Genomic DNA, 12,377 nt, shown 5'->3' with positions numbered 1-12,377 from the left:
TTTTATCTACTAACAAAATATCCAGATGGAAACAAACTTAAATTTCAACAGCAATAGAAAAAGTAGTCAGCAAAAGAGTCCCAGCTTGAAAAATTGATAGCTTTGATCGATACGGACTATAAATTTCTTTTCATACTAAGCTCACAATATTCTATTGGATCACATCTCACATCAAAAACTCAAATCAAAAAAGCAAGTAGCAATACAAAAAAAACAAGCACGTGGAAACTTGAAACTGAAATTCCATCAAAAATAACACAATAGATCACTGACAACATTTAAGGTTATCTAAAAAACTACAAAGTTCAATATTCTCTTTAGTGTGTTACCGATGTTCATAGTCAAAAGACTCGCCTTTTCAAGTTAGTTTGCAGCATGTCAGTTTTCGAATGTCAGCATATTCGTATGGCGGTTCCTCATATTCATTTCAGGAACACTCGAGCATAATAATTTAGAGTGCTCTGAACAAAGTTCGAACAGCTTTCACTGATTCAATGCCATGCTCACAGGCCACATCTGATTTGTTCAGTTTGAAGGGACTTCTCACATTGGCCTTCAAATTTCTAGACCAGCCCGGTTCAGACTCTTTGTCATCATAGGAACTGCATATCCAGCTGCACCAGTAGAAATGTTGCTTTGAAGGGTCGAATGGCTTGTCTTTGAAGTTTGAGGCTCTTGCGCGTCGCTTGCACTTATCACAGCTTATCACACTCTCTGATTTTAGCTTCCAGCCGAACATCGAGAGATCAAGTATGCGATCACAACACGATATGTTGTTTGCTGAAACACATGTTCATAGTCGCAATAATCTCAATATGCACAATATAGCAAATAAAACAAATTGAGTGAATTTTGAAATAAACAAATAATATATCGAACCAACTTTACCTATCAAGCGAGAGAGGATTGAAAAATAGAAGCATACAAAATTTGTCCAACAATTAGTAAAATAATTTTAAAATATTACCAAAATATCTTCTGTGATCCAAGCAGAGCACTTCTTTTTAAGAAAACACTTGAAAACGCATACATTTAATGATGAACTGGTTACTTACTAATATTGCGAATTGATTCCATGAGCACCGATCGCTGCTCATCCATCTCCTCATAATCCGGAACTGAAAAATTACTGACACCAAACAATTCTTCTGCTTTGAATTTCTTGTTACTTTCCGAGCATTCCATCACTTTCTTGGCGTTGCACAGTAGAACACTCTTCACATCTTCAATCTTGTGAGCTAGACTGTTGGGAACGGGGTTGGATGCCCATTTGCAAATGGGATTGTGACCTTTTGACTGGATTGAAATTATGTATTCTTCTTCTGATTTTTCTCCTGACAGGGCTATGATCTCTTCACAACTGAAAAACGTTTCATTTAAGCATGCATTATCCAAGCACAACTTTTTTCAACGACAAAACAACTTTTACCTCAATTTCACAGATGATTTCACTAAAGAAACAAAAAATATATACCTCTGCAATAGATAGCAAAGTCAATTTGAATTTTTTTCCATTTCAAATATTGACTAAGAACCGCAATGTAATATCAATTATTATGCATCAAAATTTGCTAACTAGCTATTTCAAAACATTTTCTTATTCTAGAATCGAAGTGTGCTTAAGTGGTTAGAGCTGCGTGATCTTTTCACCATTTCGAATTTTCATATGCTAACCTTGTGCATTGAATTTGATTGATATCCACACAATGCCAACCATATTGTGCACATACGATAGGAGACATCGAAACTGGCTTAGCGAACCATCTGGCTGTCGTGAACGAAATCAGCCTCTGTTCGAATGCTCTTATAAGAGCAGCCTCGCCACTCGCTCTTCTCGAAGGGGATTTGGACTGAGCTGAACTGTTGTCTTTGACGTCCGATTCAGTATCTGATGACGATGTGAGGTCCTTTAGAATTTGAGAGACCTTGCCTTGAGTCACCATGTTGGCGGGATAATGGGCATTTGAGCTGTTCGGTTGCTACATGATTTACAATCACATTTGCAAAAACTTCTGGAAAAAGTCAAACTCGTTTGCAAGCGAAACTGCACTTCCAGCGAACTATCAACAAGGTTTCATTTGTCGAATCTATGAAAACTTTATTTTCGGTTGACCAAAAAGGCAACTTAACTTAAAAATACACGAATAAATGATGGTTGATCTGACCACTGATAGTGCGAAAGCATTTCGGGTACAAAATGTGGTCCCTCGAGAATTGTCATATTGGGTTGCGCGATGTTTTTTAGATCTTGGCATTCGATTACAACAATAGGTCCCTTGAAAATTCCTCGAAAATGACCTGTACTAGCGGGTAACTTGCACATCCGGTGCTTCAAACAGATTGATGAACGTGAGAATAGCAAGAAAATATACGAAAAAACTAAAAGCAAACAAGAATGAACGGGGAGATCTCAAAACGCTTTCTGTTTCATAAAATGAACGATTTAAAAGAGAATCAACTATAATTAATGTTCCTTTTCATTTGAAAAATGACATACTTTTTCAAAAAACGATCTTGGTTCATTGAAACTTTTTGAAATAATGATAGCGTGTTTCCGTAACGAAAAACTTTGAGCAGTCGTAATTGGAGGCCAGATATACAACGCCTAGAGTACCATCGCAGCACTACAATTCAAACGTTGAAATTTTGAAAACCTTTGAAAAAAACACGTCGAAACACGGCCGCATCTGCAGCCACTGTAAAAAATACAAATCTCGGAAACAAATGGGATTTGAGCTATCATAATTGGATAGAGGCCATATCTACAACTGCTGTTAGTACATTGACATCACTATTTTTTGATATTTAATTTTTGAAAATACACAAAACGTCACAACTCGAAAAAGAAAAGGCGTTGATCAGTCATATTAGGAGGCCAGATACAAACCTTCAGAGAGTTCTTTGACAGTACCCCACCAAAATGATGAATTTCAAAATTCAAGAAAAAATTTTTCAAATCGAAGTTTTTGGAAAACTATTGAAAAATCCTGAAACGACATGCAAAAAAACTTGTGTTGCTTGCAAAGCAATTTACTATCCATGTTGCAAATTGCAAATACAATTCAAACAAGGATAGCTGGTTGCAGTGCAAGCAGCACAGAATGTTCCGACCATATTCATAAAAACTACAAATAGAAGTTCTTCAAATTAGTGTCGTTTTTTAGTTCGTGACGTGGATAAAACTACACGCACGCCCTAAAAGTTAGTAACTTAGGCATTAACGATAACAATCATTTTCAAAAAAAGAATGACAAACAAAAAAAGGAAAACACTTAAAAAAAACATTCAAACAAGGACAAATCTCGGAAACAAATGGGATTTGAGCTATCATAATTGGATAGAGGCCATATCTACAACTGCTGTTAGTACATTGACATCACTATTTTTTGATATTTAATTTTTGAAAATACACAAAACGTCACAACTCGAAAAAGAAAAGGCGTTGATCAGTCATATTAGGAGGCCAGATACAAACCTTCAGAGAGTTCTTTGACAGTACCCCACCAAAATGATGAATTTCAAAATTCAAGAAAAAATTTTTCAAATCGAAGTTTTTGGAAAACTATTGAAAAATCCTGAAACGACATGCAAAAAAACTTGTGTTGCTTGCAAAGCAATTTACTATCCATGTTGCAAATTGCAAATACAATTCAAACAAGGATAGCTGGTTGCAGTGCAAGCAGCACAGAATGTTCCGACCATATTCATAAAAACTACAAATAGAAGTTCTTCAAATTAGTGTCGTTTTTTAGTTCGTGACGTGGATAAAACTACACGCACGCCCTAAAAGTTAGTAAATTAGGCATTATCGATAACAATCATTTTCAAAAAAAGAATGACAAACAAAAAAAGGAAAACACTTAAAAAAAAACATTTCTTTTTTTGAACAAAGATTTATAAAATTCAAAAAAAAAAAACAATTCTTGCTTGGCAAGTGTCAAATATATCTTTCAAAAATTGTTTCCACTTGGAAAAAATTTTTTTTTCAGCCTAAATGACCCATTTAGCAAGTTATCATCACTTTATTTGGTCGAACTTAGACGAAAAACCAAAAACTTTAAGCCGTTTTTTTCAAAACTGAATATATATCACTCAGCTCAGTCCGATAATTATTATGGTTCCTGGCATTGCGTAGAAAAAAAAAATTAAACACACCCGAATACAAAGTTTCTTCCCATTTTCGATGGTCGAACAAAAACGGTAAAAAGTACCTCTAAAAGTTAACAAAGTTTAATGAGCCAGCAGTTGTAAAACTCAAAAATAAGAAAACAATGATTATTATTTTTCGAAAATTTTCATTTCTGGAACTTGAAGAATTATATCACCTAGAATTTCGAGAATATTTTTTCACTCACCTTTTTTGATAAAAACTGATCAAAATTGAGAAAACTCGACCAATAGGTTTTTTGGCTCTTTTCCAGTTGCCCCCTTTAATTTTTCTAAAATTCAATATACGAAAGTCTATTTTAAATTAATTTTTTCTGTTGAAAACTGCATTAAAGCGTGTCAGCGTGAACAAATTTCTACAACATTTCTTTTGAATTGAATTTGACTTGATAAATATTTAAAAGAAATCAAAAAACCGCAGAAAAATCAGCAAGACATATAAAAGTGTCTTCACTACATTATATAGAAATTCCTGAGATGTAACTTTATCATCAGATGGCTCTAAGTCACGCCAACAAAGAAGCTTCGATGAAATATGTCAAACACTGGAGCATAGAAACAAAGCCAACAAAAGACAGTTGAAAATTGTTTAGTAAAATAAAAAAAAACTCGTAGTTTTGTAGTCTCTTCATCTTTAGAATTTCATAGAAAAAATACCATCACCTTTGAACTGGCCTTAGGTATGCTTTCAACAGTTTCAATGCCCAAGAACTGGTCCTTACCTTTTGGTTAAATAATATTTCTATCTTGGCTCAAACAATTCACCCTGCATTTTTCTGTGTCCTATAATATTGCTCAACTTCATTTTGGTAAGAAAAAATACCTTCGATGTTTGAAATTACATTAGAGCAATCAAAACTAAACGATTCGAACCTCAGCAAGCAAACATCATAAATTGCGGGATACAAAATTACAAAACTACATCTTCAGGTGCAACAGGCAATGTATTCATTAAAATAAAAGATTGATAAATAATACATCATTAATTTATAGGCTTCCGATATACATAGAAATTGCCACTGATTTTTGAAACAGATTATGAATCACACCGGGAATAGAATTGAATGAATGACTAATCGAGATACCGATCATCGAGAATCATCACTCTAATGTCTGCAGAAACTGCAGCTGTTTTAGGACTTTTCCTTGACTAGTTTCCCTCATCTCGCCACACAGGAACATCTCATCGACTACTACGTATACTTTGTAGAAATTAAATACCAGATCCAGTTCACAGACGTTATGGAAATACTCGTTGAGAACTTCGACGAAGTTATGAATGGCCTCCAAATATGCCAAACTGTTGTCGTAAATGTCTATGCAGATACAGAAGTAGAGTCCGGCGTAGCGTCTGTAGACGACTTTGAAGTTTCGGAATTCGACGAAGTTCGTGTGTTTGGCGTCACGGACAGTGACCAGAGCATGCACTTCTTCGATTAGTTTCTGTTTCTCGTCGTCTTCGAACGGCATGTACCACTTTGCGAGCCGCGTTTTTCCTGCTCTGTTCTGGATTAGGATGAAGCGAATCATTTCTAAACTGAAAAATTACAGAGTTCAAATTTGATTGCTTTGCACGGCTATTTCTTTTAATCACAAGTCTGTTTTTTGACATTTGCTAGTTTGTTTGAGGACAATATTCTGTTTTTTACCACAGAGGCGAAGCTAGGGTAAACACAGAGGCGAAGCAAAGCTTGGTATCACCTGCAATACAACGCAAGCTCAGCATTGCAAACTAGCGAATAGAAAATGAGACGGAAAAAATAGGCACCAGAATTAAATAGGCTTTTAGTCTTGGCCGAGCGGCCACTAAGCCGACAACAAGTGGGTAGACGCCCATTAAGCCGAAAACAAAACAAGTCATAAATTGTTGTCATAAAAATTTTTGAAAATTTAATTGAAGTTTTGATTACCTGAACACAAACAACCTAAATTTTCAAAAATCAAATCAATCATTTTTGACTTTGAAGCGACACAAAAAAGTAACTAAGCCGATAAAACATTAGCCGAAACCATTTAGACCAACTAAAATTTTATACCAAAAAAAACTAAGGAAAAATTACGTCACGGCTATTAATTTTACAAATTACAGGAGTTAATAAAAAAACTGGGCTCTGCTATGAAAATGCTGACAATAAAAATAATTCTCGACCTGGCAACTAAGCCGACAAAGATAAGTAGACAAACAATAGTACGACACTTCAAATTTTACCCAAAAAAACAATAATTTTCTATTTCATACATACTGAAAAAAATGTCCGGCCAGGACTCGAGCTCCAGACCTCAGGGTACAACAGCAATCTCCAAATGAGAATTCTCGAAGGAGCTAAGGTTCACTCAACTTAGCCAACTGACAGTTCGAAAAGAGTAATGGGTGCAAAAGAACAAAAAACTGACTTGTTTTTTAAACATCTCAGCCTTCGAACTTCGAAGAAAAAAATAGATGACGTTAAACCTGTTTGAATTTCCAAATTAATTTAAAATTGAGGATATTAACCCAATTTGAGAAAACTGGATCAATACGTAAGGATTTTTTTCGCTGGGAAATCTGATAATTAAATTCCACTTTTGAAATTAGAAGTCGATCCCGTTTTTGTGACCTTTACACTTCTGCAGTTCGATAGTGGAGTTTGCCTTTCTTTTATCAATGGAAATGAAATAAAGTCTAGTTCCCGATTACAAGACCATTGCTCTCGCTAGAGTGATTAATAAAACAAATCAATACGTTAATTGCAATTCAGATTAAAAGGTACAAAATTAGATAGTAAAAAATCAGTGTTATCACAAAAGCTCAAAACCACAAACTATATCGCCTAGACAATACATTGAAATATTCGTCAATTTCAAACATTGTGTCAGTCATAGTTTTCAAAAAATATCACTAAGTTATCAGAACTTCGAGTCTCTTCAAAGCAATATATCTCCGCGAATGTTCACCAATCATCGGCAGGGTTGCCAAATCTGTTCATAACTTTTTCCTGACCACTCAAATCGAGTCTCACTTTCTGTCTCATATAAAAGATAGGACAATCCCGATTAGTGCACAACACTTTCTCGTGCAGAGAACCCTGGCATCTTTGGCACTGGGTCCACAGCCTAGCAAACTTCTCCTGGATACTGTTGAGTTTCAGAATTTCTCTCTGGTACAGTTCGCTTTCTTTCGGTTTACAGTGTTTGCACACGACCATTGATTCATCCGGTAGAACAGCCTGAAATAATCATATCTGCCCACAATTTTTAGTCCTATAATTTCGAAACAACTTCTACTTGACGGAATGGAATGATCTCGGTAAAAATAACTTGTAATCGGTGCTTGGATCTCGATGTGTTGATATTATCCATGCAAATTATATAATGGAAGAGAACGTACCTTGCATGACAGACAAGTAGCCTTCTTGGTCACAAACCCGGCCAGTCCACTCACTTTAGAAGTAGCCACACTCTTCACTCGTGTATGCTCCCCGTGAAGCAGCACTGACTCCGCCTTCGACTCTCCGAACACTGGCTCAAATATCCGGATTAGTGGCTTGGACAACTGTTGGTCCAGGTAGTACTTGGTGTCTATTGGAAGCCCGTTTTCCAACACGTACATGGGATCTTCAGCCTTCATGTAAACGGGCTCATTTCTACTACCTGTAACAAATGTTTACAATAATCTCACCTGACTAAATAAATTCTAATTTTGTAGCACGCTATCAAACAGTACAAAGAGTGGTTTGTAAATTCGAAGAAAGGAGAGTTCAAGGAAATCGACAAGGTAAGTGAGAAAGATAAGATCGAATAGCTTTTGATGATTTCGAAAGAATGTAAGGCTTGGTGAGATTACATAGCTAGACACGTTTGCTACTTTGCAACTTACTTTTACCTAAAGAAAATAAAATTATCCTCATCATCGTCATATTCAACTTTTGGAGTATCAGCAAACTGGAGTAAGTTCTTAAGATCGTCAAAACATGAAATAAAAAGGGATTCTATACAAAAATAAAAGGGATTCTATACAAAAATAAAAGGGATTCTATACTTAACTAATTCACTACTATACTTAGCAATAATTAACTAACCAGTAGTGATGACATATGGGATTCTGTCGCCCAAACTAGGCGCAGATCCCGGGTCTCGCTTTTTCAACTTCTTCGCCAACTCCACATGAGGCACCTTACTCTTATACTCTTCGTCTGACTGAGTCAACTCTTTCGTGATGATGAGCTGTGAAAGGTCAACCCTATTACATAAGAGGTCACTGATGGTCTGCTTGACCACATTAGTGGCTCCGTCTGGATCCCTTTCGATCAGAAGTTTCTGCAAGACCACATTAAGAAGATTGGACACAAGAGGACAATTGTCTCTTCTTACTGTCTCGATTCCTAAAAAGACGTTCAAGATCTCGAATGATGCGACAACTAAAAAACATGAATCTCCAAGAATCTCACATGCCAAAATCAAAATCTTCTGCAGAAGCAAACTCAATTTATTATCTTAATAGAAAGCAACTGATGATGTAATGCAAGATGTAAAAGATTTACCTTTGCAGTCCATTTTATCATGGACCTCGGGGCGGGTAAAGTATAGTCCAGCGTACCGCTTCTTGTTGATCAGCAAATAGGGTCTGTATACTTTCTCGAATTCCAGTCTGAAAAAATCTTAAGCCTGAACCTGCATCTAAATCAGGGGCGGATCTAGGATTTTCTCGGTGAGGGGGTTTCAAAAAATTGTTCGAAAACTTCGTCGACCTTTTTTTAGGTCGACCAAAATGAATTTCGAGCTCTCCAAAAGCACCAAAAAGACCTTTTTGGCCCATATTTCTGCATCAGAGGCGCCTTTCAAAAAATTTGAGGGTCCGTCAGCCACAAACGGATAAAGGGGGTCGAATTTATGCGGACAGGGGGGTGGGGGGCTAAATCTGCCCCTGATCGAAATGGAATTTCTAGTTCAATTGAAAGTTACTTGATAGGGTTGATGAACTGTTTCGAGACAAACTCCGCGGCCTCTCTGCCCAGGTCCATGGCTTCTGCGATAGAGTCCACTCCGAATTTGACCATGACCGAATCCGTGTCTCCGTATATTACGTGAGCATTGTGCTTGTAGCTACACAAAAGACTATGGTTACTTGAAAAAAAAAATTCGAAAACAATTTCCTTTCTAAGATCACATGCTTTCTTGATATGGCCATTTATTTAAAACAAGACTTCTTTGAATATCTGCAATATGCTGTGATTCCATATGTACAGTTTAACCAAAACATACTTTATCAATTTTGGCTGCAAAAACGTCTACAGTACGAAGTACTGTGGAGCCGGAGAGCCAGTAATTAAAACTATTCTTAAATAATATCATATGGTTAAACAATAATCAGGTCTTAAAACTTTATTTAATCTTCCGCAAGATTCAGTGATTGAACACCTTGGCAATGCTTAATGCTCTAATCATTTTTGGCTACAAAAACGCCTATAGCACAAAGTGCTATGGAGCTGGAGAGCCAGTGATTCAAGTTATTATTGAAAAAATCATCTTGGAGTTTGAACAATAATCAGGTCTAAAAACTTTATTTGAGCTTCCGCAAGATTCAGTGATTGAACACCTTGGCAATGCTTAATGCTCTTATCATTATTGGCTACAAAAACGCCTATAGCACAAAGTGCTATGGAGCTGGAGAGCCAGTGATTCAAGTTATTATTGAAAAAATCATCTTGGAGTTAGAACAATAATCACGTCTAAAAACTTTATTTCAACTTCCGCAAGATTCAGTGATTGAACACCTTGGCAATGCCTAATGCTCTTATCATTATTGGCTACAAAAACGCCTATAGCACAAAGTGCTATGGAGCTGGAGAGCCAGTGATTCAAGTTATTATTGAAAAAATAATCTTGGAGTTTGAACAATAATCAGGTCTAAAAACTTTATTTGAGCTTCCGCAAGATTCAGTGATTGAACACCTTGGCAATGCTTAATGCTCTTATCAATATTGGCTACAAAAACGCCTATAGCACAAAGTGCTATGGAGCTGGAGAGCCAGTGATTCAAGTTATTATTGAAAAAATCATCTTGGAGTTTGAACAAAAATCAGGTCTAGAAACTTTATTTGAACTTCCGCAAGATTCAGTGATTGAACACCTTGGCAAAGCTTAATTCTCTAATTAATATTGGCTGAAAAAAACGCCAATAGCACAAAGTGCTATGGAGCTGGAGAGCCAGTGTTTCAAGTTATAATAGAAAATATCATCTTGGAGTTTGAACAATAATCAGGTCTAAAAACTTTATTTTAACTTCCGCAAGATTCAGTGATTGAAAACCTTGCCAATGCTTAATGCTCTTATCATTATTGGCTTCAAAAACGCCTATAGCACAAAGTGCTATGGAGCTGGAGAGCCAGTGATTCAAGTTATTATTGAAAAAATCATCTTGGAGTTTGAACAATAATCAGGTCTAAAAACTTTATTTGAACTTCCGCAAGATTCAGTGATTGAACACCTTGGCAAGGCTTAATTCTCTAATCAATAATGGCTGAAAAAACGCCTATAGCACAAAGTGCTATGGAGCTGGAGAGCCAGTGTTTCAAGTTATAAAAGAAAATATCATCTTGGAGTTTGAACAAAAATCAGGTCTAAAAACTTTATTTGAACTTCCGCAAGATTCAGTGATTGAAAACCTTGTCAATGCTTAATGCTCTTATCATTATTGGCTACAAAAACGCCTATAGCACAAAGTGCTATGGAGCTGGAGAGCCAGTGAGAAAAATTATTATTGAAAAAATCATCTTGGAGTTTGAACAATAATCAGGTTTGAAAACTTTATCTGAGCTCCTGCAAGATTTGAACACCTTGGCAATGCTTAATGCTCTTATCATTATTGGCTGCAAAAACGCCTATCGCGCAAAGTGCTATAGAGCTGGAGAGCCAGTGATTCAAGTTATTATTGAAAAAATCATCTTGGAGTTTGAACAATAATCAGGTTCTAATACTTTAATAATCAGGTCCTAAAACTTTATTTGAACTTCTGCAAGATTCAGTGATTGAAAACATTGGCAATGCTTAATGCTCTTATCATTATTGGCTACAAAAACGCCTATAGCACAAAGTGCTATGGAGCTGGAGAGCCAGTGATTCAAGTTATTATTGAAAAAATCATCTTGCAGTTTGAACAATAATCAGGTTTGAAAACTTTATTTGAACTTCCGCAAGATTCAGTGATTGAACACCTTGGCAATGCTTAATATTCTTATCATTATTGGCTACAAAAACACCTATAGCACAAAGTGCTATGGAGCTGGAGAGCCAGTGATTCAACTTATTATTGAAAAAATCATCTTGGAGTTTGAACAACAATCAGGTCTAAAAACTTTATTTGAGCTTCTGCAAGATTCAGTGATTGAACACCTTGGCAATGCTTAATGCGCTAATCAATATTGGCTGAAAAAACGCCTATAGCACAAAGTGCTATGGAGTTGGAGAGCCAGTGTTTCAAGTTATAATAGAAAATATCATCTTGGAGTGAACAATAATCAGGTCTAAAAACTTTATTTGAACTTCCGCAAGATTCAGTGATTGAAAACCTTGCCAATGCTTAATGCTCTTATCATTATTGGCTACAAAAACGCCTATAGCACAAAGTGCTATGGAGCTGGAGAGCCAGTGATTCAAGTTATTATTGAAGGAATCATCTTGGAGTTTGAACAATAATCAGGTTTGAAAACTTTATTTGAGCTTCTGCAAGATTCAGTGATTGAACATCTTGGCAATGCTTAATGCTCTTATCACTTATCATTATTGGCTACAAAAACGCCTGTCGCACAAAGTGCTATGGAGCTGGAGAGCCAGTGATTTAAGTTATTATTGAAAAAATCATCTTGGAGTTTGAACAATAATCAGGTCCTAATACTTTAATAATCAGGTCCTAAAACTTTATTTGAACTTCCGCAAGATTCAGTGATTGAAAACCTTGCCAATACTTAATGCTCTTATCACTATTGGCTACAAAAACGCCTATAGCACAAAGTTCTACGGAGCTGGAGAGCCAGTGATTCAAGTTATTATCGAAAAAATCATCTTGGAGTTTAAACAATAATCAGGTTTGACAACTTTATTTGAAATTCTGCGAGATTCAGTGATTGAATACCTTGGCAATTCTTAATGCTCCTATCATTATTGGCTACAAAAACGCCTATAGCACAAAGTGCTATGGAGCTGGAGAGCCAGTGATTCAAGTTATTATTGAA

The 12,377-nt window shown here is 36.1% G+C and overlaps 3 protein-coding genes across 3 annotated transcripts in view; all 3 read right to left on the bottom strand.

The window, feature by feature from the left end:
• Window positions 1-217: 217 nt before the first annotated feature.
• Window positions 218-2,162, bottom strand: LOC134844326 (zinc finger C3HC-type protein 1-like). Its single transcript, XM_063860963.1, has 3 exons — window positions 1,675-2,162; window positions 1,056-1,360; window positions 218-780 (listed from the first exon to the last, which is right to left on the bottom strand). Exons 1-3 carry the CDS (start codon window positions 1,941-1,943, stop codon window positions 452-454), a joined length of 903 nt encoding a protein of 300 aa, XP_063717033.1. The 5' UTR covers window positions 1,944-2,162; the 3' UTR covers window positions 218-451.
• Window positions 2,163-4,815: 2,653 nt separating this feature from the next.
• Window positions 4,816-5,707, bottom strand: LOC134856730 (AP-2 complex subunit sigma). Its single transcript, XM_063873001.1, has one exon. The coding sequence runs from the start codon at window positions 5,695-5,697 to the stop codon at window positions 5,269-5,271; it is 429 nt and encodes a 142-aa protein (XP_063729071.1). The 5' UTR covers window positions 5,698-5,707; the 3' UTR covers window positions 4,816-5,268.
• A 1,175-nt stretch (window positions 5,708-6,882) lies between these two features.
• Window positions 6,883-12,377, bottom strand: part of LOC134844256 (DNA polymerase delta catalytic subunit-like) — a 471,945-nt gene continuing 466,450 nt past the window's right edge. The window contains exons 8-12 of the mRNA XM_063860876.1: window positions 9,109-9,249; window positions 8,688-8,794; window positions 8,226-8,528; window positions 7,535-7,797; window positions 6,883-7,373 (exon numbers count right to left, since the gene is read on the bottom strand). Coding sequence (XP_063716946.1) covers window positions 7,098-7,373; window positions 7,535-7,797; window positions 8,226-8,528; window positions 8,688-8,794; window positions 9,109-9,249 — 1,090 coding nt within the window. The 3' untranslated portion in view covers window positions 6,883-7,097. The remainder of the gene's footprint in view (window positions 7,374-7,534; window positions 7,798-8,225; window positions 8,529-8,687; window positions 8,795-9,108; window positions 9,250-12,377) is intronic.

Source organism: Symsagittifera roscoffensis, chromosome 1 (assembly GCF_963678635.1).
Source record: "Symsagittifera roscoffensis chromosome 1, txSymRosc1.1, whole genome shotgun sequence".
In the NCBI taxonomy this organism is placed as follows: domain Eukaryota; kingdom Metazoa; phylum Xenacoelomorpha; order Acoela; family Convolutidae; genus Symsagittifera; species Symsagittifera roscoffensis.
This window is presented reverse-complemented; position numbering and strand designations above follow the sequence as displayed.